At 42.4% G+C, this 17078-nt stretch overlaps 1 protein-coding gene across 1 annotated transcript in view; it reads left to right on the top strand.

The window, feature by feature from the left end:
- MCM9 (minichromosome maintenance 9 homologous recombination repair factor) overlaps positions 1 to 17078 on the top strand; it is a 160757-nt gene that overhangs the window by 35560 nt on the left and 108119 nt on the right. Inside the window, exons 5-6 of the mRNA XM_073627161.1 lie at positions 1143 to 1343; positions 3088 to 3213. Coding sequence (XP_073483262.1) covers positions 1143 to 1343; positions 3088 to 3213 — 327 coding nt within the window. The remainder of the gene's footprint in view (positions 1 to 1142; positions 1344 to 3087; positions 3214 to 17078) is intronic.

Below are 17078 nucleotides of genomic sequence, written 5' to 3'. Positions count from 1 at the left end.
CACCCTGTCCTAGTGTTTGCTGTAATAGGGGCAGTCCACTCAAAAAACAGAATTTCTTTTTTGAGTAGCTGACTTAAATTTCAAGCCATCAGCCAATTTGTTGTTTTTGTTTTTTTTTTAATGTCATAAAGGCTCCGTGTTCCCACTAGGTCCCTGTATGAATGACATAACCTGCTTCAACAGAAGGAATGAAACAGGACAGTAGGCAGAGCCATGGACTCTGGAAACCTTGCCACAGACGTCCTTAAAGCGGGGGTCCACCTATCTATCGTTTTTTTTTTTTTTTTAGTTCATTCACAAACTTTTCTTCTCAGCATTACATACTCACATATTGTGTGTAATATGTCCGCCTGTGTCAGATTTCGTCGGAAAGAATAACTTATATTATTCACTGCAGGCGGTTTCCATCTTCATTGTGGGCATTTGAAGCCCACAAGCATTTATTTCCTGGATGCGGTGAATGCTGTGCTCCCAGCATTCACCGCTCGTTCCCGCACATGCTCAGTGGCATCCTGGGAAGCCTGAGACTAGCTCCCAGGAGACTGTGAGGAGTCTGGGAGAGGCTAGAAACACGCCTACTCCCACGGGAGCAGAACCAGGAAGTGCAAAGAAGAATAGAAAAATAAAAGGTAATTACTGCGATTTACATTTTTTTAAACGGCATGTCAGCATCTAGGCAAGGAAGAGAATACATACAGATATTGTTCAAAATTTGGGTGGAACCCCGCTTTAACCAATGAAAGAAGCCAATGAGCCATTCAGCTCATTGGTGTCTAACTTGTACTGAAATACCAGTTTTAGGTGCACTGACCCGATGGGTTCCATTTATAAAAAGTTTGCATAGCCATTCATCCAGCAAATCTGCATGTACTTTCATTCTGCGCAAATGCATCAAAAAAAAAATTCTGCTTTAGGTTGTTTTTATGACCAGTGTAAAATGGTTTCTTTTTTTATTACTACTTTCCTCTAGAGTTCTCTAGAGCATGCAGATTCACTAAACAAATCGATATGCATTTTAATTTGTTATTGTTTTGTATGGTTATTCTGTTTAGTAAAGTTTCATCCAGTGTTATTTTAATTTCCAGTCTGTCAAAATGACTAAACCGGACAACCTTGAATTTGCTGTCTTTTTTTTCTTGTAGGTGATGATGTTACAGTATATGGTGTAGTTATGCAGAGGTGGAAGCCTCTTTTTGTAGACACTCGCTGTGACCTGGAGATTGTACTAAAGGCCAACTACATTGCTGTGAATAATGAGCAACCTAGTGGAGTGATCATAAATGAGGAAGTTCGAAAAGAATTTGAAGAATTCTGGGAAAGATTTAAGTATAATCCTTTAGCAGGTATGTTTAAAAACGTATTTTCAGTATAGAAAAAAGGGCGTTTTTTTTTTTTAAATGGCCTTGTTCAATTGCAACTATAATCTGTACTTTAAAATGGACCTAGTATAGAATCTGTGCCCAAAAGAAATTAAGGTCTAAGGACCGATCACCAATATTGTATTTGTGTGTATTGGCTTCCTACGTCTAAACTGTTTCCTAGGATAAGTTATCATGCTTAATTTTGGGCAAGGATGTGGTTATCCATCAGCAGAAGAGCATGGCTTTGTCTCCTTATATTAGAACCATCACTCAGATGAAGTGGTGGAAGGACTGATCCATCTGTGTTCTGCACCCACCTCCTGGTTGTTGGAAGACCTTGTATAAACCTAAATCTGATAGCATGCAGCTGAATTCCTCCAGTAAAGGGAATTTTCATATTCTTGATGAAAAAAAAATGGAAATTTGACATAAAGTGAACAGTCTGCCATTTATTCTCTTCCTACTGAAAATGATGACTTGCTAGCTGGCACACTGTTACTTAGGCTTTACCACTTTCACTGCCCCTTAACACGTATTATTTTTGCCACACGATCTGTATGATCCCAAGTAAAATGGCATTTTCAGTGTGAGGTCCTTTTAACCCTTTTGCTGGTGCTAATTAAGGATTACATCGATGGCAGCATCAACATGTTTACATACTCCAAGCTGCTGTTGTTTTTTTAAAGTCTTTACAATGAACTGTTGGCATAGAATGTAAGGAATTCATTGGAAGTTACAGTGGAACCTTGGATTACGAGCACAATCCGTTCCAGGAGAATGCTTGTAATCCAAAGCACTCGCATATCAAAGCGAGTTTCCCTATAGAAGTCAATGGAAACAAAGATAATTTGTTCTGCATTGACTTCTATTACATGCAATACCGCATGTGGCCAGAGGTGGGGGGGGCGCCTGAGAGACTCGGAGACCACTCGGCTGCACTCGGAAACTCTCGGAAAGGCTCGGGAACTGAGTTTTTCTGAGTATTTCTGAACGGCGCCGAACCATTCTGAGTGTCTCCGGAACCCCCGCACCTCTGGCCAATTGCGGTACTGCACACCGCAGAGGCTTGAGTCGTGTTCGTTTTGCAAGACAGCACTCGCAAACTGAGTCAGGATTTAAAAAAAAAGAATTGCTTGTATTGTGAAACGCTCATTAACCGCGTTACTCGCAATCCGAGGTTCCACTGTAGTTACATTTATGGTGCTCCAGTTGCAGCAGTCAGCCATGGGTGCCTACTTGATAAAGAGGTTTTGTCAGTTTCACTGTCTACAAACACAGCCAGCAAAAGGCAAGGCACACACACCGTAAAGTTATCATTCATGCAAATTTATTGATAAGAGCTAATTGTTATCCTTACCGGAAACCCCTTTCCTTTCCACGCATTTCACCCCCAATTCCCCTCCCCCCCCGATAGAGGCCTTCATCAGAGGAGGAGTAAATATTAGTGGGAATCTAAATTTTGCTTTTATCAATAAATGCAGATGGTCATTGTGTCTACAGTGTATGGCTTTCCTTTTGTAGACTAGATGTATAGCAACTGTTTAAGAAACATCTCAAACCAAATAAAAGACCATCTTTCCTGAGTTTTTGCGCAATTACAGTTTTGTGTACAAAATAGCTTTCTGTGCATTTAAAAATAAATCTTGCTTGTTATTTGAAATTCCTTTAATTTTTCCTAATACTTTTACTTGAATTGTTAATGGACAAATATTTAATATTTTAACAGGTAGGAATGAGATCCTAGCCAGTCTATGCCCTCAGATTTTTGGCATGTTTGTGGTAAAGCTGGCAGTGGGCATGGTGCTCGCTGGTGGTGTTCAAAGGATTGATTCAGCTGGGACCAGAGTGAGAGGTTTGTATTTTTTTTAAAATTGGGTATGGGGGCATGGCCTATGTGCTTAGTACTTCCATTTTTCATCCAGGCATTATTGTAGTACACTAGTCTACCATATGTTCTTTTACTGCAAGAAGATGATCCTGAAATTCAGCTGCTTGGAACACCCAGGGCTGCTTCATACATAGAGAAAACCTAATGTAAAAAAATACAGTGCTGAAACCTTTCTCAAAAATCTGCTCCTGTGTATAAAAGTCCTGGATCTCAGAATGACAGCTCAAATTGCCAGTAAATGTGGCTAGAGAGATGCGTAGGAGGTGGAGGTGCTGAGCATGCTACAAAAGTCCAAAGTATTTAGGTGTCAAAGAATAATTGAATAAAAAGCCTTCGCGCTACTGTGATGTGTTCAAGGATAGTTGATAATAAGTAAATAAAAAGTAAAAATATATTAAAATATAGCCACTGCAAAATTGTGGTAAACAATCAAAGTGCAATATAAGTGCAATCAAGGTGCAATAAAATCTGTCTGCAGCAAGATCTAATAGTGCTCACATCACACACAAAAAGTAAATAAAATCAATAATGATCCCGCGCAACAGCAATATAAGTAATATAAAGTCCAAACAAAAGTGATGAATAAATAAATATCAATAAAAGTAAATCGAAAATAATCTTGGGACACTCGGAATAAAGTATAAATGTATATAAATAATATAGAAGTCCATGTAGTGTTAAAAATCCTCTTCTAATCAGGCATCTTTCTAGTTAATGGTTTTTTCAAAATGCTCTCATAAATAGGCTAGGTTGTCCGCAAATCCTTATGGGTAAAAGATATATACATTCAGAAAATGAGCTCACAGAGGTGAGAGTTCTGTGAGCTCGTTTTCTGAATGTATGGCCTTTATATTACTTATATTGCTCCTGCGCGGGATCGTTATTGATTTTATTTACAAAGTATTTAGGTGTTTATAACTAGTTAAAGTGTATGTAGACCCTAGGAAAGACTTTGTTCCCTTTTGGTATGATAAATATTTATTTGAAAGTGTTTTGTTATTCAGTATCTGTTCTATAGACGCACAAATATCTGTTGCTGTTGCTAGAAATCCATCAAGCACCTGTGGTGAGCTGACAGCACCACCTGCCTCTACTGCACAGAAATCCCAAACATTTTCAGCCTTTATGTGGACTACAGAACCTCTCCCCATATGTTATGAGGACAGGGGGAGGTGTTCTCCAGAGATCATTACAGTTAGCAGGTGTTGTAACCCTAGGACAGGAAGTATGTTTAGCAGAATTGGAAAGAATAAAGGAAAAAGCCCGTCAATAGCCAAGAAAGTAAAATCTCCTGCTCAGTACTCTTAAAGCGAAGTTCCACCCAAAAGTGGAACTTCCGCTTTAAGCACTCCTCGCCCCCTTACATGCCACATTTGGCATGAAATCTTTTTTGGGTGGGGAGTGGGTGCTTAGTTTTGAGTGGGACTAACTGTCCTGCTTCCACCTACGGGCTGCCTAGGTGGCCCCTCCCTCTCGGCAATCTTCTGGGACATGTGGCAGGACCCAGAAGATTGCCTGTCCTTTAGGAGAGCGCAGTGCAACTCATGCGTACTTGCCCGGCCGTAAAGCCGCAAGCTGTCACGGCCGGGTGCCCACAGTTTCAATGGAGGCGAGGGGGAGAGGAGCAAGGCTCTGTGCGGTCGCATCGCTGGACCGTGGAAAAGGTAAGTGTCTGTTTATTAAAAGTCAGCAGCTAAACTGCTGCTGACTTTTAATAAACAAAAAAAGCCTGGAACTCTGCTTTAACAGCTGTTGCATACTATGACTGCTTCCACCACAGCCCTGTAGCGTCATGATTTTAAAGAAAATGGATTTGAAATCTATAGCTGCCATTTTTATATCTCTCCTACTAAAAATGATAGTTATGATGATCCACTAACTCTGAGTAGGCTTCAAATCTCTGACCTAGAGCATGTAGGAAAATCGGCAACCTTGGTTTCCACTTGCTACATCAAAATGTACTGCTATAACTCGAGGTTGATGGGTAGAGTTAATTACAAAGCCTTTAAGCGACACACTGAAGTTGGAACTGAGATTTATCGAAAGAGAGACAGTGTTTTATTGTCATTGTTAATCTATTATTGATGTCACTTAGCCCATTGTCAATCGCCTCGACAGTTTACCATGGATAGGAGGAGTACCCAACATTAAACGCTGCCTATTGAGTGTTCTATTGGAACAATGTGTTCAAAGACAGGCGGTCAGCAAAACAACTCTGTCGGCCACATGTAACTGCTTTCTCATTTCAGCTGCTTTCCCTGACAGATCCACTTCTGGGAGAGCATTTGGCCAAAGGTGCTACATGCATTCCTATTTACTTTCACCAGCGCTTACAATTTACATCCCTTAGGCCAAGTACAAAGGTAATGCTTGTTGTAATGCATCTTACAAGAATATACCATTTGACTTGCACAGACATGTTTACACGTCAAAAGCAGTTATGAATTTGGTTTAAAATGATTTTGCTGGCTGTTCTACATTGTCTAGAACTGATTTATGCAGCTGTAAAGCCACCCGATCACTTCTACACAAGAGCTTACTCCCCTTACATAGCTCCTGGGCTTACCTATCTTTTCTGGGAGACTGAGTCTGGTGTGAAAATTAGAAAATTGCAATTGCTCAGATCTGGTTCTAAGCCAGCTGTGACCTGAAGAAGAGACTTTCTCGCCCCAATCTGCTTTGTCTTAGTGGAGGGTAAGCATCAGGGCTCTAACAAACCCTTAAAATTTCCATTAAAAAAAACCTTTTTTGCCTTTCTTATCACATCGGGGGCTTTTCATCCTGTTTTGACAGTAATAAAGTTAAAGGATAAGTTCACCTTTTGAAAAAGAATAATAAATGCACATTTTTTTGCAGGTAAAAAAATGTGCATCTATCATTTTTTTGTTGCAGAAGCCTGTAAAGCAGTGCAGATCGCTGATGCCAAGCAGGTCTCCTGCAAACCTGTCTCAGTATATCTGCTTGCTCGTACCTCATACGAGCAAGCCAGTACATGCAGACAGGAAGAATCATTGAACTACCGCAGCACTCACAGCACAGTGGTAGTTAATTGAGAACTACCAGCCGACCGCTGCTAAGGCTGTTGGCACTTGTAGTTTTCCATTTACAAAACACTGTAAACAAGTGACGCGACCGGGTGGCGAAGTCCCGCAGGGCAACATTTTTTTTTTTATTGTGACAGCTAGCAGGGAAAGAAGATCACCTGCTATCCTTTAAGTGGAATTTTTTTTTAATATAGGTTAAAAAAATTTTTAAATACCACGCGTGCACATAGGATACATGTGTGTCTTCAAACCCAATTTCTGAAACGCATAAAGGACATCGCTGCACATTGCAGACCAGACTGATGGGGATAATTATAGGCCATCATTTTATGGTTAACAAAAAACATTTAAAAAAAAAAAAAAAAGCAGTATAATTGATTTTTAATGCATTGCTTATAAACAATTTTGGTTATCGTAGTTGCAGTTATGAGGCTTAACATATTTGGTATCCATTTACTCGAGTCTCATCTTTTAAATGTTGCAAAACATTACATATTATGTTGTGCTTATGTGCACTAAAATTCATTTTATTGGATTTTTACAAAAAATATGAGTTTGATAAAGTTGTTCTGCAAATATAATGCAGCATAATAATTTGTAAAGAGTTATGTGGACCTAGCCTTAGGGGTACAATAGATATTGCACCAACATCCCAATTTATAGAGGATTTCAAAGGTAGGAAGAGGGATAGGGGACTTTCAAGATGCTCAATCACATGATACAACAAAAAATTACCGGTATATAAAGTTAAAAATCTCAATATTTAAATATGATGAATAAAAAACAATTGTACAACCATTTGGTATAATCCTCAAATATTATACAACATTTAGTCAATATCACGCTTGTGTTTCTGACATGTTTCACCATGCCTGGCTTCTTCAGAGAAAAGCGCAATGGATTCACTGATGAGGCCAAGCGAGAGAATCAATAACGAACAATCCTAGTACATACATATTAAATTTCATAATAAGTATAGACATATACTGCATAAATAATGACTGCACCTCTTAAACCAATATCCGTTCCAAGAAAAGGTATGCACCCTACCTCCCAAAGGTTGCACCTTGTGGCAGGGCTAAAAACAGATCAAGAGATGATGGGAGTCTGTCCACATGGGCCCCATGCACCGTACATCGAGGGAGTCACCCTATAATCATTTGTAAAGACTATTTTATTCTATGAGTTGTCTTTTCAGAAATTATTTGGGAACTTTTATTCTGGCAGTTCTGTTTAGTGTTTACTTTTTGCCATTTTTTTTTTAATCCTGTCTTTTAAAAGACAGGTTTATCTGGCAACTGTTGGACGATAAAGCTGTCGGTGTTGCACGACTTGGGTGAATGCAGCTACATTCATTGCAGCCTTAGAAATCCTTGCACGGAGGAGGTAAGTATAACATGTTTGTTATTTAAAATAGAACCTTTACAACCCCTTTAAAGCCTCCACCATCCCGATGGAGGGTGCATCTATCTTTAATGACCCTTCCAACAAGCAACTAGAGACCCTTTCTATAACTTTGTTCTCGTTGGCTGACCATACACTGCAAACTGTCTTGGTTGGGACCTGAATCTACAAACTCTAGCTAACTGGTTAATTCCATTAGACGGGATCTGATGACTTTGGCAGTTCATCCTGTGGCCATAGTGTTTGAAGCAATGCCTGTAGGCTCGAACTACAGTGTGGATGGGTTGTTAGGGTCTATCTCCTCATCTACTGTGTGTCTCCTTTCAATGAGCTTAAAGGGGTTGTAAAGGCAGTGCATACAATCTCTGACAGTATCTCTGCTAGGGTAACATGTACTATACAGTGTATATCGTTTTTTTAAAAATTCTTCTTCTAAATACCTTATTTCTCCTCGCTGATCAGCGGTCACGTTGCCGCCAGTCGCTCACTTCTTCTGATGTATGTACTACAGAGGGAGGGGCTGAGGTCTCCCTCTGACGTCTGCCGGGCGGCCACATGAACGTTGATCGGTGGTGAGAGGCTGGAAGTGATCGTGAGCAGTAATTTTTATACTGCTCAGAACAAAGCTAGAAGGGAATGGGGGGGGAGGCTCGCACACAGGAGCTGACGAGCTGGGGGGAGTGGTACGGAGGACAGCTGCGGATGACTGAGGCGCGTAAGCTGACCGTGTTGTCAGGGCTCAGCAGCCACGATAAAACTGTGGTAAGTTTACAGGGCAGCACCAGGCAGGATCAGCCCAGGTATTTCAGGTGATAGAAGGAGCCAAATTATGTAGCACAAGAGCTGTGTTTTTTTTTTTTGTTTTTTTGTTTTTTGGGGTAACAATGTTTTAAGCCTTTTGGCTTAAGTGTTGGTCTGTGGTGCTTGCATGTAAAAGTGCTTACTCCACCTGTCCTTCAAGAAACCTTTTTGGGGCTGCTCTGGATGCCACCAGTGGCAAATGTACCTATTACAGGTATCTTCAGCAGAAGAAGTCTAGGGCTCAGCCTGAGAAGACTCAATCCCTAATGGAAGTCCAGAATAGTCCTCTTTATTACTCCATAACTTCAACTTCCAAATCCAAACCCAAGTCTGGCATCCAGTTAGCCCTCAAATATTGTATTTCCAAGTTTCCCAAATCCTCAGATAAATCTTCTTCAGCGTGACCAGCACCCCTACTTTCAAAAGTGAGGGAAAATCTTTTAGACCTTTAAACAATTAGACAGTCTGCATCTCAGATGCTTGGGTGTGAAAAGTGGTTTCCAGGGGCTACAAGTTCGTTTTGATCCCAGTCCCATCCCTGGTTAAATATTTCCAACATGGCTATGTCACCACATAGATTATACAGCCCTTGTGGGCTTTCCGAAGCAGGGTGTTATTACTTCAGTCCCTGTGGCAGAACAGTTTCAGGGTTTCTACTTAACCACCTCCAAAAAAGACTATAACTTTCAGAGTTTCAGGGTTTGTGAAAAAAATGCCTTTTTCTTTGTTTCTGTCATAAAATTTTGCAAATTAGTAATTTTTCTGCAAAAATTTGGCCAACATTTATACTGCTACATATCTTTGGTAAAAATAACCCAAATTAGTGTTTATTATTTGGTCTTTGTGAAAGTTATAGAGTCTAAAAACTATTGTGCCAATCACTGAAAATTGATCACATCTGATCACACCTGATGTACTAAAGGCCTATCTCATTTCTTGAGACACTAAGTCAGGAAAGTACAAATACCCCCCAAATGACCCCTTTTTAGAAAGTAGACATTCCAAGTAGCATGGTGAGTTTTTTTAAGTTGTAATTTTTCCCCACAATTCTTTGCAAAATGAACTTTTTTTTACAAAATTGTCATATTAAGTTATTTCTCTCACAGAGCATATGCATACAACAAATTACACCCCAAAATACATTCTGCTACTCTTCCAGAGTATGGCGATACCACGTGTGAGACTTTTACACAGCCTGGCCACATACAAAGACCCAACATTGAAGTAGCACCTTCAGGCGTTCTACGAGCATAAATGACACATCTCATTTCTCAACCACCTATTACACTTTTGAAGGCCCTGGAGCACCAGGACAATGGAATTGCCCACAAAATGACCCCATTTTGGAAAGCAAACACCCCAACGTATAATCTATGAGGCATAATGAGTCTTTTGAACGGTTCATTTTTTTCCAGAAGTTTTTGGAAAATGTGGAAAAACGCATGCCTGGGGTATTGCCCAAATATCGGCTGTATGCCATCACCCAATACCCACTTACCACCTTACCATATTACAATAATTAAGCCAGGCAACTTGTTTTTGGGTTTAAAATGGCCATAGCAGCCTATTTTATTACACAAAAAACAAACCATAACAAACAACTTTAATAAAAAGAAATAACTGAAATGAACAGCTGCATAGGATTTTTGAAGGCACCCTTGACTGCTCAAATCTCTGTATCTGGCACTACCTCGCCTATTACGGCCCCCAGCCGTGCTTTACGCCAGCTCTGGGACAAATTTAGGCAAATTCACCAGCCGATACAGCCAACTATTACTTCCGCCCTTATTAGGGCAGGTACATCCCTACCAGAGATGGGCCCAACCCATCTTTTTCCAAAGAAATTAACTATCCCCGCCTTCAAAAACCCTACGACCTCTGCCATCTGCTATGACACTGTGCAATCCCAGACTCTGCTCAGTTGCTGTCCAAATTCCAAGTGATGCTGAAAGACCAACACCCACCTAGCAACCCATTAGGACCACCCAGCCACACCCTGCCCCACCCTACTATCCTCCAATGGGGTACCTTTTATCATATCCCTCTTAATTCTTATCCCTCCTACCAACTGTATCAATTTATTAAACAACCCCCACCTTGCTATAGCCTTATAGGGAAAACCCCATCATGTCGGCCCTACTCTTATGCTGCGCTTCAGCTCCAGGCCTATACTTTTTTGTTACACAAAGTTGGCAATTTATAAGATATTTATAACACATAGCATGTATATAGCAAAAATTACACCCCCAAAACACATTCTGCTACTCATCCTGAGTATGGCGATACCACATGTGTGAGACTTTTACACAGCCTGGCCACATACAGAGGCCCAACATTGAAGTAGTACCATCATGCGTTCTAGGAGCATAAATTACACATCTCATTTCATTCCTACCTATCACACTTCCAAGGTCCTTGAGCACCAGGACAGTGGAATTACCCACAAATTGACTCCATTTTGGAAAGCAAACACCCCAACGTATATTCTATTAGGCATGGGCTGCAGATAGGTACTCGGGTACTCTGATGGGCTGGAGACAGGTACTCGGGTAACTTGATGAGCTGCAGATAGGTACTCGGGTACTCTGATGGGCTGGTGACAGGTACTCGTTACTCTGATGGGCTGGTGACAGGTACTCAGATGAACTGTGTCAGGTACTCAAATGAACTGTGACAGGTGCTCAGGTACTCGTGTACTCAGATGAACTGTTATAGGTACTCGGCTATTCAGATGGGCTGTTATAGGTACTCGGCTACTCAGATGGGCTGTTATAGGTAATCGGCTATTCAGATGAACCGTGACAGGTACTCAGATGGGCTGTGACAATACTTTGCTCCAGTTAGTTTGATGTCATGTCCCCGTGTTTTGGTTTCATATTGAAAAAACTGCCCACTTGAACCTTTTATTTGCCCCCTTGATATATTTAAAGGTTTCAATCATGTCTCCCCTTTCCCTTCCTTCCTCCAGACTGTACGTATTAAGTTCCTGAAGTCGCTGTCGATATGTATTATCCCCCAGACCTTTCACCATTTCTGTTGCCCGTCTTTGGACTCGTTCTATCTTATTAATATCTTTCTGTAAGTGAGGTCTCCAGAACTGGACACAGTATTCCAAATGAGGCCTCATCAAAGATCTATATAGGGAAATCAGAACCTCCTTACTCCTGCTGGTGATCCCTCTAGTGATACATCGTAGAATTCTATTCACTTTTCCCACTGCCTGCTCTATTTTCAATCATCAGAAATAAGTACCCCCAAATCTTTTTTCTTTTCATACATCAGGGGACACAGAGCCATAGTAATTACTATGTGGGTTATAGGCCACCTTTAGGTGATGGACACTGGCACGCCCTAAGACAAGAAGTGCACTCCCCTATATAACCCCTCCCACTACTGGGAGTATTCAGTTTTTTCGCCAGTGTCTAAGGTGTTGGTCACGAGTAAAGGGCTGTGCTGAGCTCCACTGGAACAATCCTTGCTGGGGCTAGCCATGCTGACCGGATCCATTCAGAGTGTCTTTCTAGGCCAGGTTGAATGGTACCCGGGCCTCGTATCCAAAGAAACAAGGTTTTTGCTTGCGAATGCTTCTCTTCTAGAGAGCTGGACCCTTTGGTAGTAAGGCCATAAAGTTTTACTGGCAGGGTGCTGTTGCAGGTCCAGGATTGTGGGATACTTCGAGGTTCCCCTGTTCCTGAAGGCTTTATGGAGCCTTATGAAGATTGGGTCTGATGGTTTACCTCAGAAAACCCTGCGGCGGGAAAAGGTAAGTGGAGGTTTCTAAGAAATATTTTGAAATTCTTATGAAAAGTCTCCTTTAAGTGAATAATGTTGTCATGCCTATGTGTCACCACTGGGGGCTGTATTGAGCACTCAACGCCTCATGATGGAAACAGCATTGTGTCAGGAGCAAACACTTTCTTCTTCTCCTCCGGCAAAGCAGAAGATCCTCTGGTAAGAAGGAGTAACTTGTCCTCCTGTCGGTAGCCCCTGCGCTGGGATTTCCCACTCGGGGGATTAAAGGCCCGGATTCAATTAAAAAAAAAAAACCGCTGCAGCCACCTGGCGACTGTTTTACCCCCCCCACCGGACCGGCTCTGGATTCAAGTGAACTATAGCCTGCCGCTCGCGTGGGAAAACCTGTCCTTTTAAAAAGGAGGGTGGAGCAGTAAACAGCACGGGGCGGGGCTAACGGGGGCGGCGTTCTCCAACACCAAAAACACATGGAGGAAGTTTTTAAAAGCACACTGTGGGCTGTGGAGGGACACAAGAGCAAAGAGGTGGCATTTCTTCAGGTTTGGTGACACAGGCATTTCCTTTGACACATTATTGGTGCTTCAGGCTAGGCATTAACAGCAGCATTTTATTGCTGGACTATAGACTAGCAGTGCATGCATTCTTTTTGGTAGTGCCTCTACTTTGTGCATTAGGCTATGAGTGGAAGAGGGACCAAGAACTCCTCAAAGGGTTCTAGAGGGTCGACTGTTTTACAACAACCTAAATCCATGTCCAAAAGAAGGTCATCCTCCTCTGAGAGTGATGCTGCCGGTCAGAATGAGCCGTCAGGGGAGACTGGTGTTGCAGCAGCGCTGGACACATCAGCCCCTATATATATCACACAGGAGATTTTTTCTTCTACCATTTCTTGTTTGGAAAAGAAGATTGATGCTATGATCACTCTCCATAGTGGTCCAAACGTAGCAGATCCCCATCCAGTGCTCAGGACCCTCATTTTGAGGTACAAGGGGCAGGGGATCAGGAAGGTCTTCCAAAAGACCTGGAAGATACCAATATATCCTCTTCTGAGGATCCTAGTATGGAGGGAGTAATGTCACAAGACAGTTTGCTAGTACACTCCCTCACTGCCTGTAGTGCAGTCTAGTGATGAGCCCACCTCTGGTTTGGGATCACTAAAGCCTCCCCCATCTGGGGATGCTTTTCCTATCCATTCATGGCTAAAAAGGCTGATATATTCGGAATGGGAACACCCGGATAAGCTGTTTTTTCCTCCAAAAAGTTTTCTACTTTGTATCCTATGGAGGAAGAATTCTATAAGAAATGGGGGGTTCCAGCAATTGATGCTGCAATCGCCTCGGTAAATAAAAATCTCACTTGTCCGGTAGACAATGCGCAAATGTTAAAGGATCCAACAGATAAAAAGTTGGAACTTCTGTTTAAGAACAACATGTCTCTGGCAGGTTCAGTAGCGCAGCCGATTCTTGCGGCAATTGGGGTATCTCAGTCCATAAAGGATCAGTTTGAAGCGATACTTAAGATTCTTCCTGATCAGCAGGCCCAGCAATGGGCTGGCGTATCAGATGCACTATGTTTTACGGTGGATGCTATGAAAGATTCTATCATTCAAACCTCACGGTTTATGCTGGGACTAGTACATACACGCAGAGTCCTGTGGCTGAAAAATTCGTCAGCCGAAGTACCATGTAAAAAGCTCCTAGCCAGTTTCCCTTTTCATGGTGTACGGTTATTTGGAGACGATCTGGATAAATATATCCAAAGGATTTCTAATTGGAAAAGTTCTCTTTTACCAGTTCTTCTTTTAAGCGTCCTTCCTCTCCAGTACCAGGAACATCTGCCACTAGGCAGTCTTGACGGCCTCCACCTTCAAGCTCAAGAGGTAGATCTCATGGGCAGCCCCAGGGCCAAAAGAGGTTTTGGGGCAGAAAGCCTGTAAAGCAGAATGCCAAGGCCTCCTTATGAAGGGGCGCCCCCGCTCGCTTGGGTGGGGGGGAGGCTTCTGCAATTTTCAAAAGTCTGGCAGGAACAATGTCAGGACAGATGGGTGGCTTCTTCAGTTTCTCTAGGTTACAAACTAGAGTTCCGAGAATTCCCATCTCCTCGTTTTCTAAAATCAAATGTTTCCAGAGATCCAGAGAAAAGGAAGTCTCACTTTTTAGCTCTGGACCATCTCTTATCTCAAGAGGTGATATCAGAGGTTCCCATAAAGGAACAGGGTTCAGGGTTTTATTCAAACCTTTTCACGGTTCCAAAACCAAATGGGGAGGTAAGACCCATTTTAGATCTCAAAGATCTGAATCGGCACTTAAATTTTTGCAAGGAGGAGAGTTTCTGGCATCAATTGATATCAAAGATGCATATATCCATGTGCCAATATTTCCTGCTCATCAGAAATTTCTACGCTTCAAAGTAGAAAATCGCCATTTTCAGTTTGTGGCTCTGCCATTTGGTCTAGCCACTGCACCATGGGTATTCACAAAAATCCTGGCACCTCCCTTAGCCAGGTTAAGAGCCCAGAGCATAACGATCCTAGCCTATTTAAACGATCTGCTTTTAGTAGATCACTCAGTCTCTGGCCTAAACCAAAGTTTAATCTCTGCTGTAAGCTACCTGGAATCCCTAGGTTGGATACTCAACCTAGAAAAATCCTCCTTAAAACCATCAAGGAGATTACAGTACTTGGGGCTAGTCATAGATACCGTACAAAAGAAGGTATTTCTACCCCAGGCAAGAATCAGTATCCAACAACCTCCAAAAGGGGAAATCCTTTTTAGCAGTATCAACGGATGCCAGCCTTCTGGGTTGGGAAGAAAATGTGAAACTGCGCTAATAGACTAATATAAATGACAATTGACCATCATAAGGTGCAAGAAAAAGGCCATGTAAATATATGGAGCATATAAATGCTCATAAAAAATATGCAATCAATACATGTGCAAAAGTGCTTAATCATGTGCATCAGTGCAAATCTTGAGACATATTGAAAGTCCATATAATAAATGCGATGACCACCCAAGTGCTGATGAGTATTGAAAGTTTGTTGATGAAAATATGAAGTGTCAGATCCACCGTCACCAAATATAAAAGCTGTCCGCTTACCAGAGACCCATGACCCCCCCACTACAGAGGGTCTGGGTAAGCTGTTAAGGAATAATCACTCCGGACCTCCATCAAAAACCAGACAGCTCCGCTATGTTGAAAAGTTGGGGGCCTTGATATCAGATTGATCAGTAGCGGGTCAGCAAACCCTCAGCACGGAAAGCCATAAATGGAAAAAGAGCTCCAAATAGTGTAAAATCCTTTGGTTTTATTTAAAAAATGTATATAAACACTCACATGTAAAATAACTCTGGCGAACGAAATGAAGAGAAGTCTGGGGCACCGGCCGGATACCCTCGGACAGCCCGTCCTGCTGGTAGCCACAGAGATAGGAGGTGACGCGAACACGTCGCTCCGTTCCGCCCTACGCGGCGTTTCGTAACAAGATTACGTCTTCCAGGGGCACGGGCTACGTGTCGCGTCACCTCCTTATATGATACGAAAAGAAAATGAAACCAAGCCTCGCTGTGAGTTTTCGTCATGACCCCGGACTTCCGTGGCAGACTTGGAACGCAAACAGCAGACCATTTGTGTGAGCAAGCGCACCATCGGCCTCTAGACATGTGATTTTATCCAAGGCTTTGTAAGTGTCGTTTCTCAATAAAATAAAATTGGATGGAAAGTTAAAAGGGTTGGAGAGCAGTCCTGGAAGAAGCTTCTGTCCAGGGGAGATGGTTCAAGTCAGAAAGGACCCTGTCCATCAGTGTTCTAGAGATTCGGGCAGTACGTCTGGCCCTGGAGTCCTGGACGCTCAGGCTGCGGAATTGTCCTGTCAGGATTCAATCCGACAATGCCACGGCTGTGGCTTACATCAATCACCCGGGGGCACGAGAAGTCGTGCAGCCCAAAAAGAGGTGAATTATGTTCTAGCTTGGGCGGAAAGCAACATTCCTTGTCTATCAGCGATTTTCATTCCAGGGATAGAGAATTGGCAGGTGGACTATTTGAGTCGCCAACAATTGTTTCCGGGAGAATGGTCCCTTCACCCCGACATATTCCTGTCGATAAGATGGGTATTCCGGACGTAGATCTGTTCGCGTCCAGATTCAACAACAAAGTCGACAACTTTGTGTCAATGACGAAGGATCAGCTAGCGTACGGAACAGACGCCTTGGTTTTCACATGGGATCAGTTTTCATTGATCTATACGTTTCCTCCAGTTCTGCTACTTCTGCGCCTTCTCCGCAGAATCAAGCAGGAACAGAAAGAGGTGATTCTGGTGGCCCAGAAGATCTTAGTTTGCCAAGATCATAAAGATGGCTGTAGGGGTCCCTTGGACCCTGCCATTATGGCCAGACCTTCTAGCTCAAGGTCCGGTATTCAATCCTACCTTACAAAATTTAACGGCTTGGCTATTGAAGCCCACATTCTAAAGGATCGTGGGTTTTTCCCTTCCGTAGTGTCGACTTTGATTAATGCTAGGAAGCCGGCCTCCAGAGTCATTTACTATAGAATCTGGAAGGCATATGTTTCCTGGTGTGGATCCAGGGGTTGGCACCCCAGGAAGTATGTCATAGGTAGGATCCTTAAATTCCTGCAAATGGGATTAGAAATGAAGCTAGCCTTGAGTACTATCAAAGGCCAGGTCTCGGCCCTATCAGTATTTTTTCAACGGCCTCTTGCTTCTCACTCTCTGGTGCGTATTTTTATTCAGGGGGTAACAAGAATTCATCCCCCTGTCAGGGCACCTCTAAATCCATGAGATTTGAGTTTAGTCTTGTCGGCTTT

This window comes from Aquarana catesbeiana, linkage group LG04, assembly GCF_042186555.1.
Source record: "Aquarana catesbeiana isolate 2022-GZ linkage group LG04, ASM4218655v1, whole genome shotgun sequence".
In the NCBI taxonomy this organism is placed as follows: Eukaryota; Metazoa; Chordata; class Amphibia; order Anura; family Ranidae; genus Aquarana; species Aquarana catesbeiana.
Note: the sequence above shows the minus strand (reverse complement) of the source record. Positions and strands in the feature narration are given on the sequence as shown.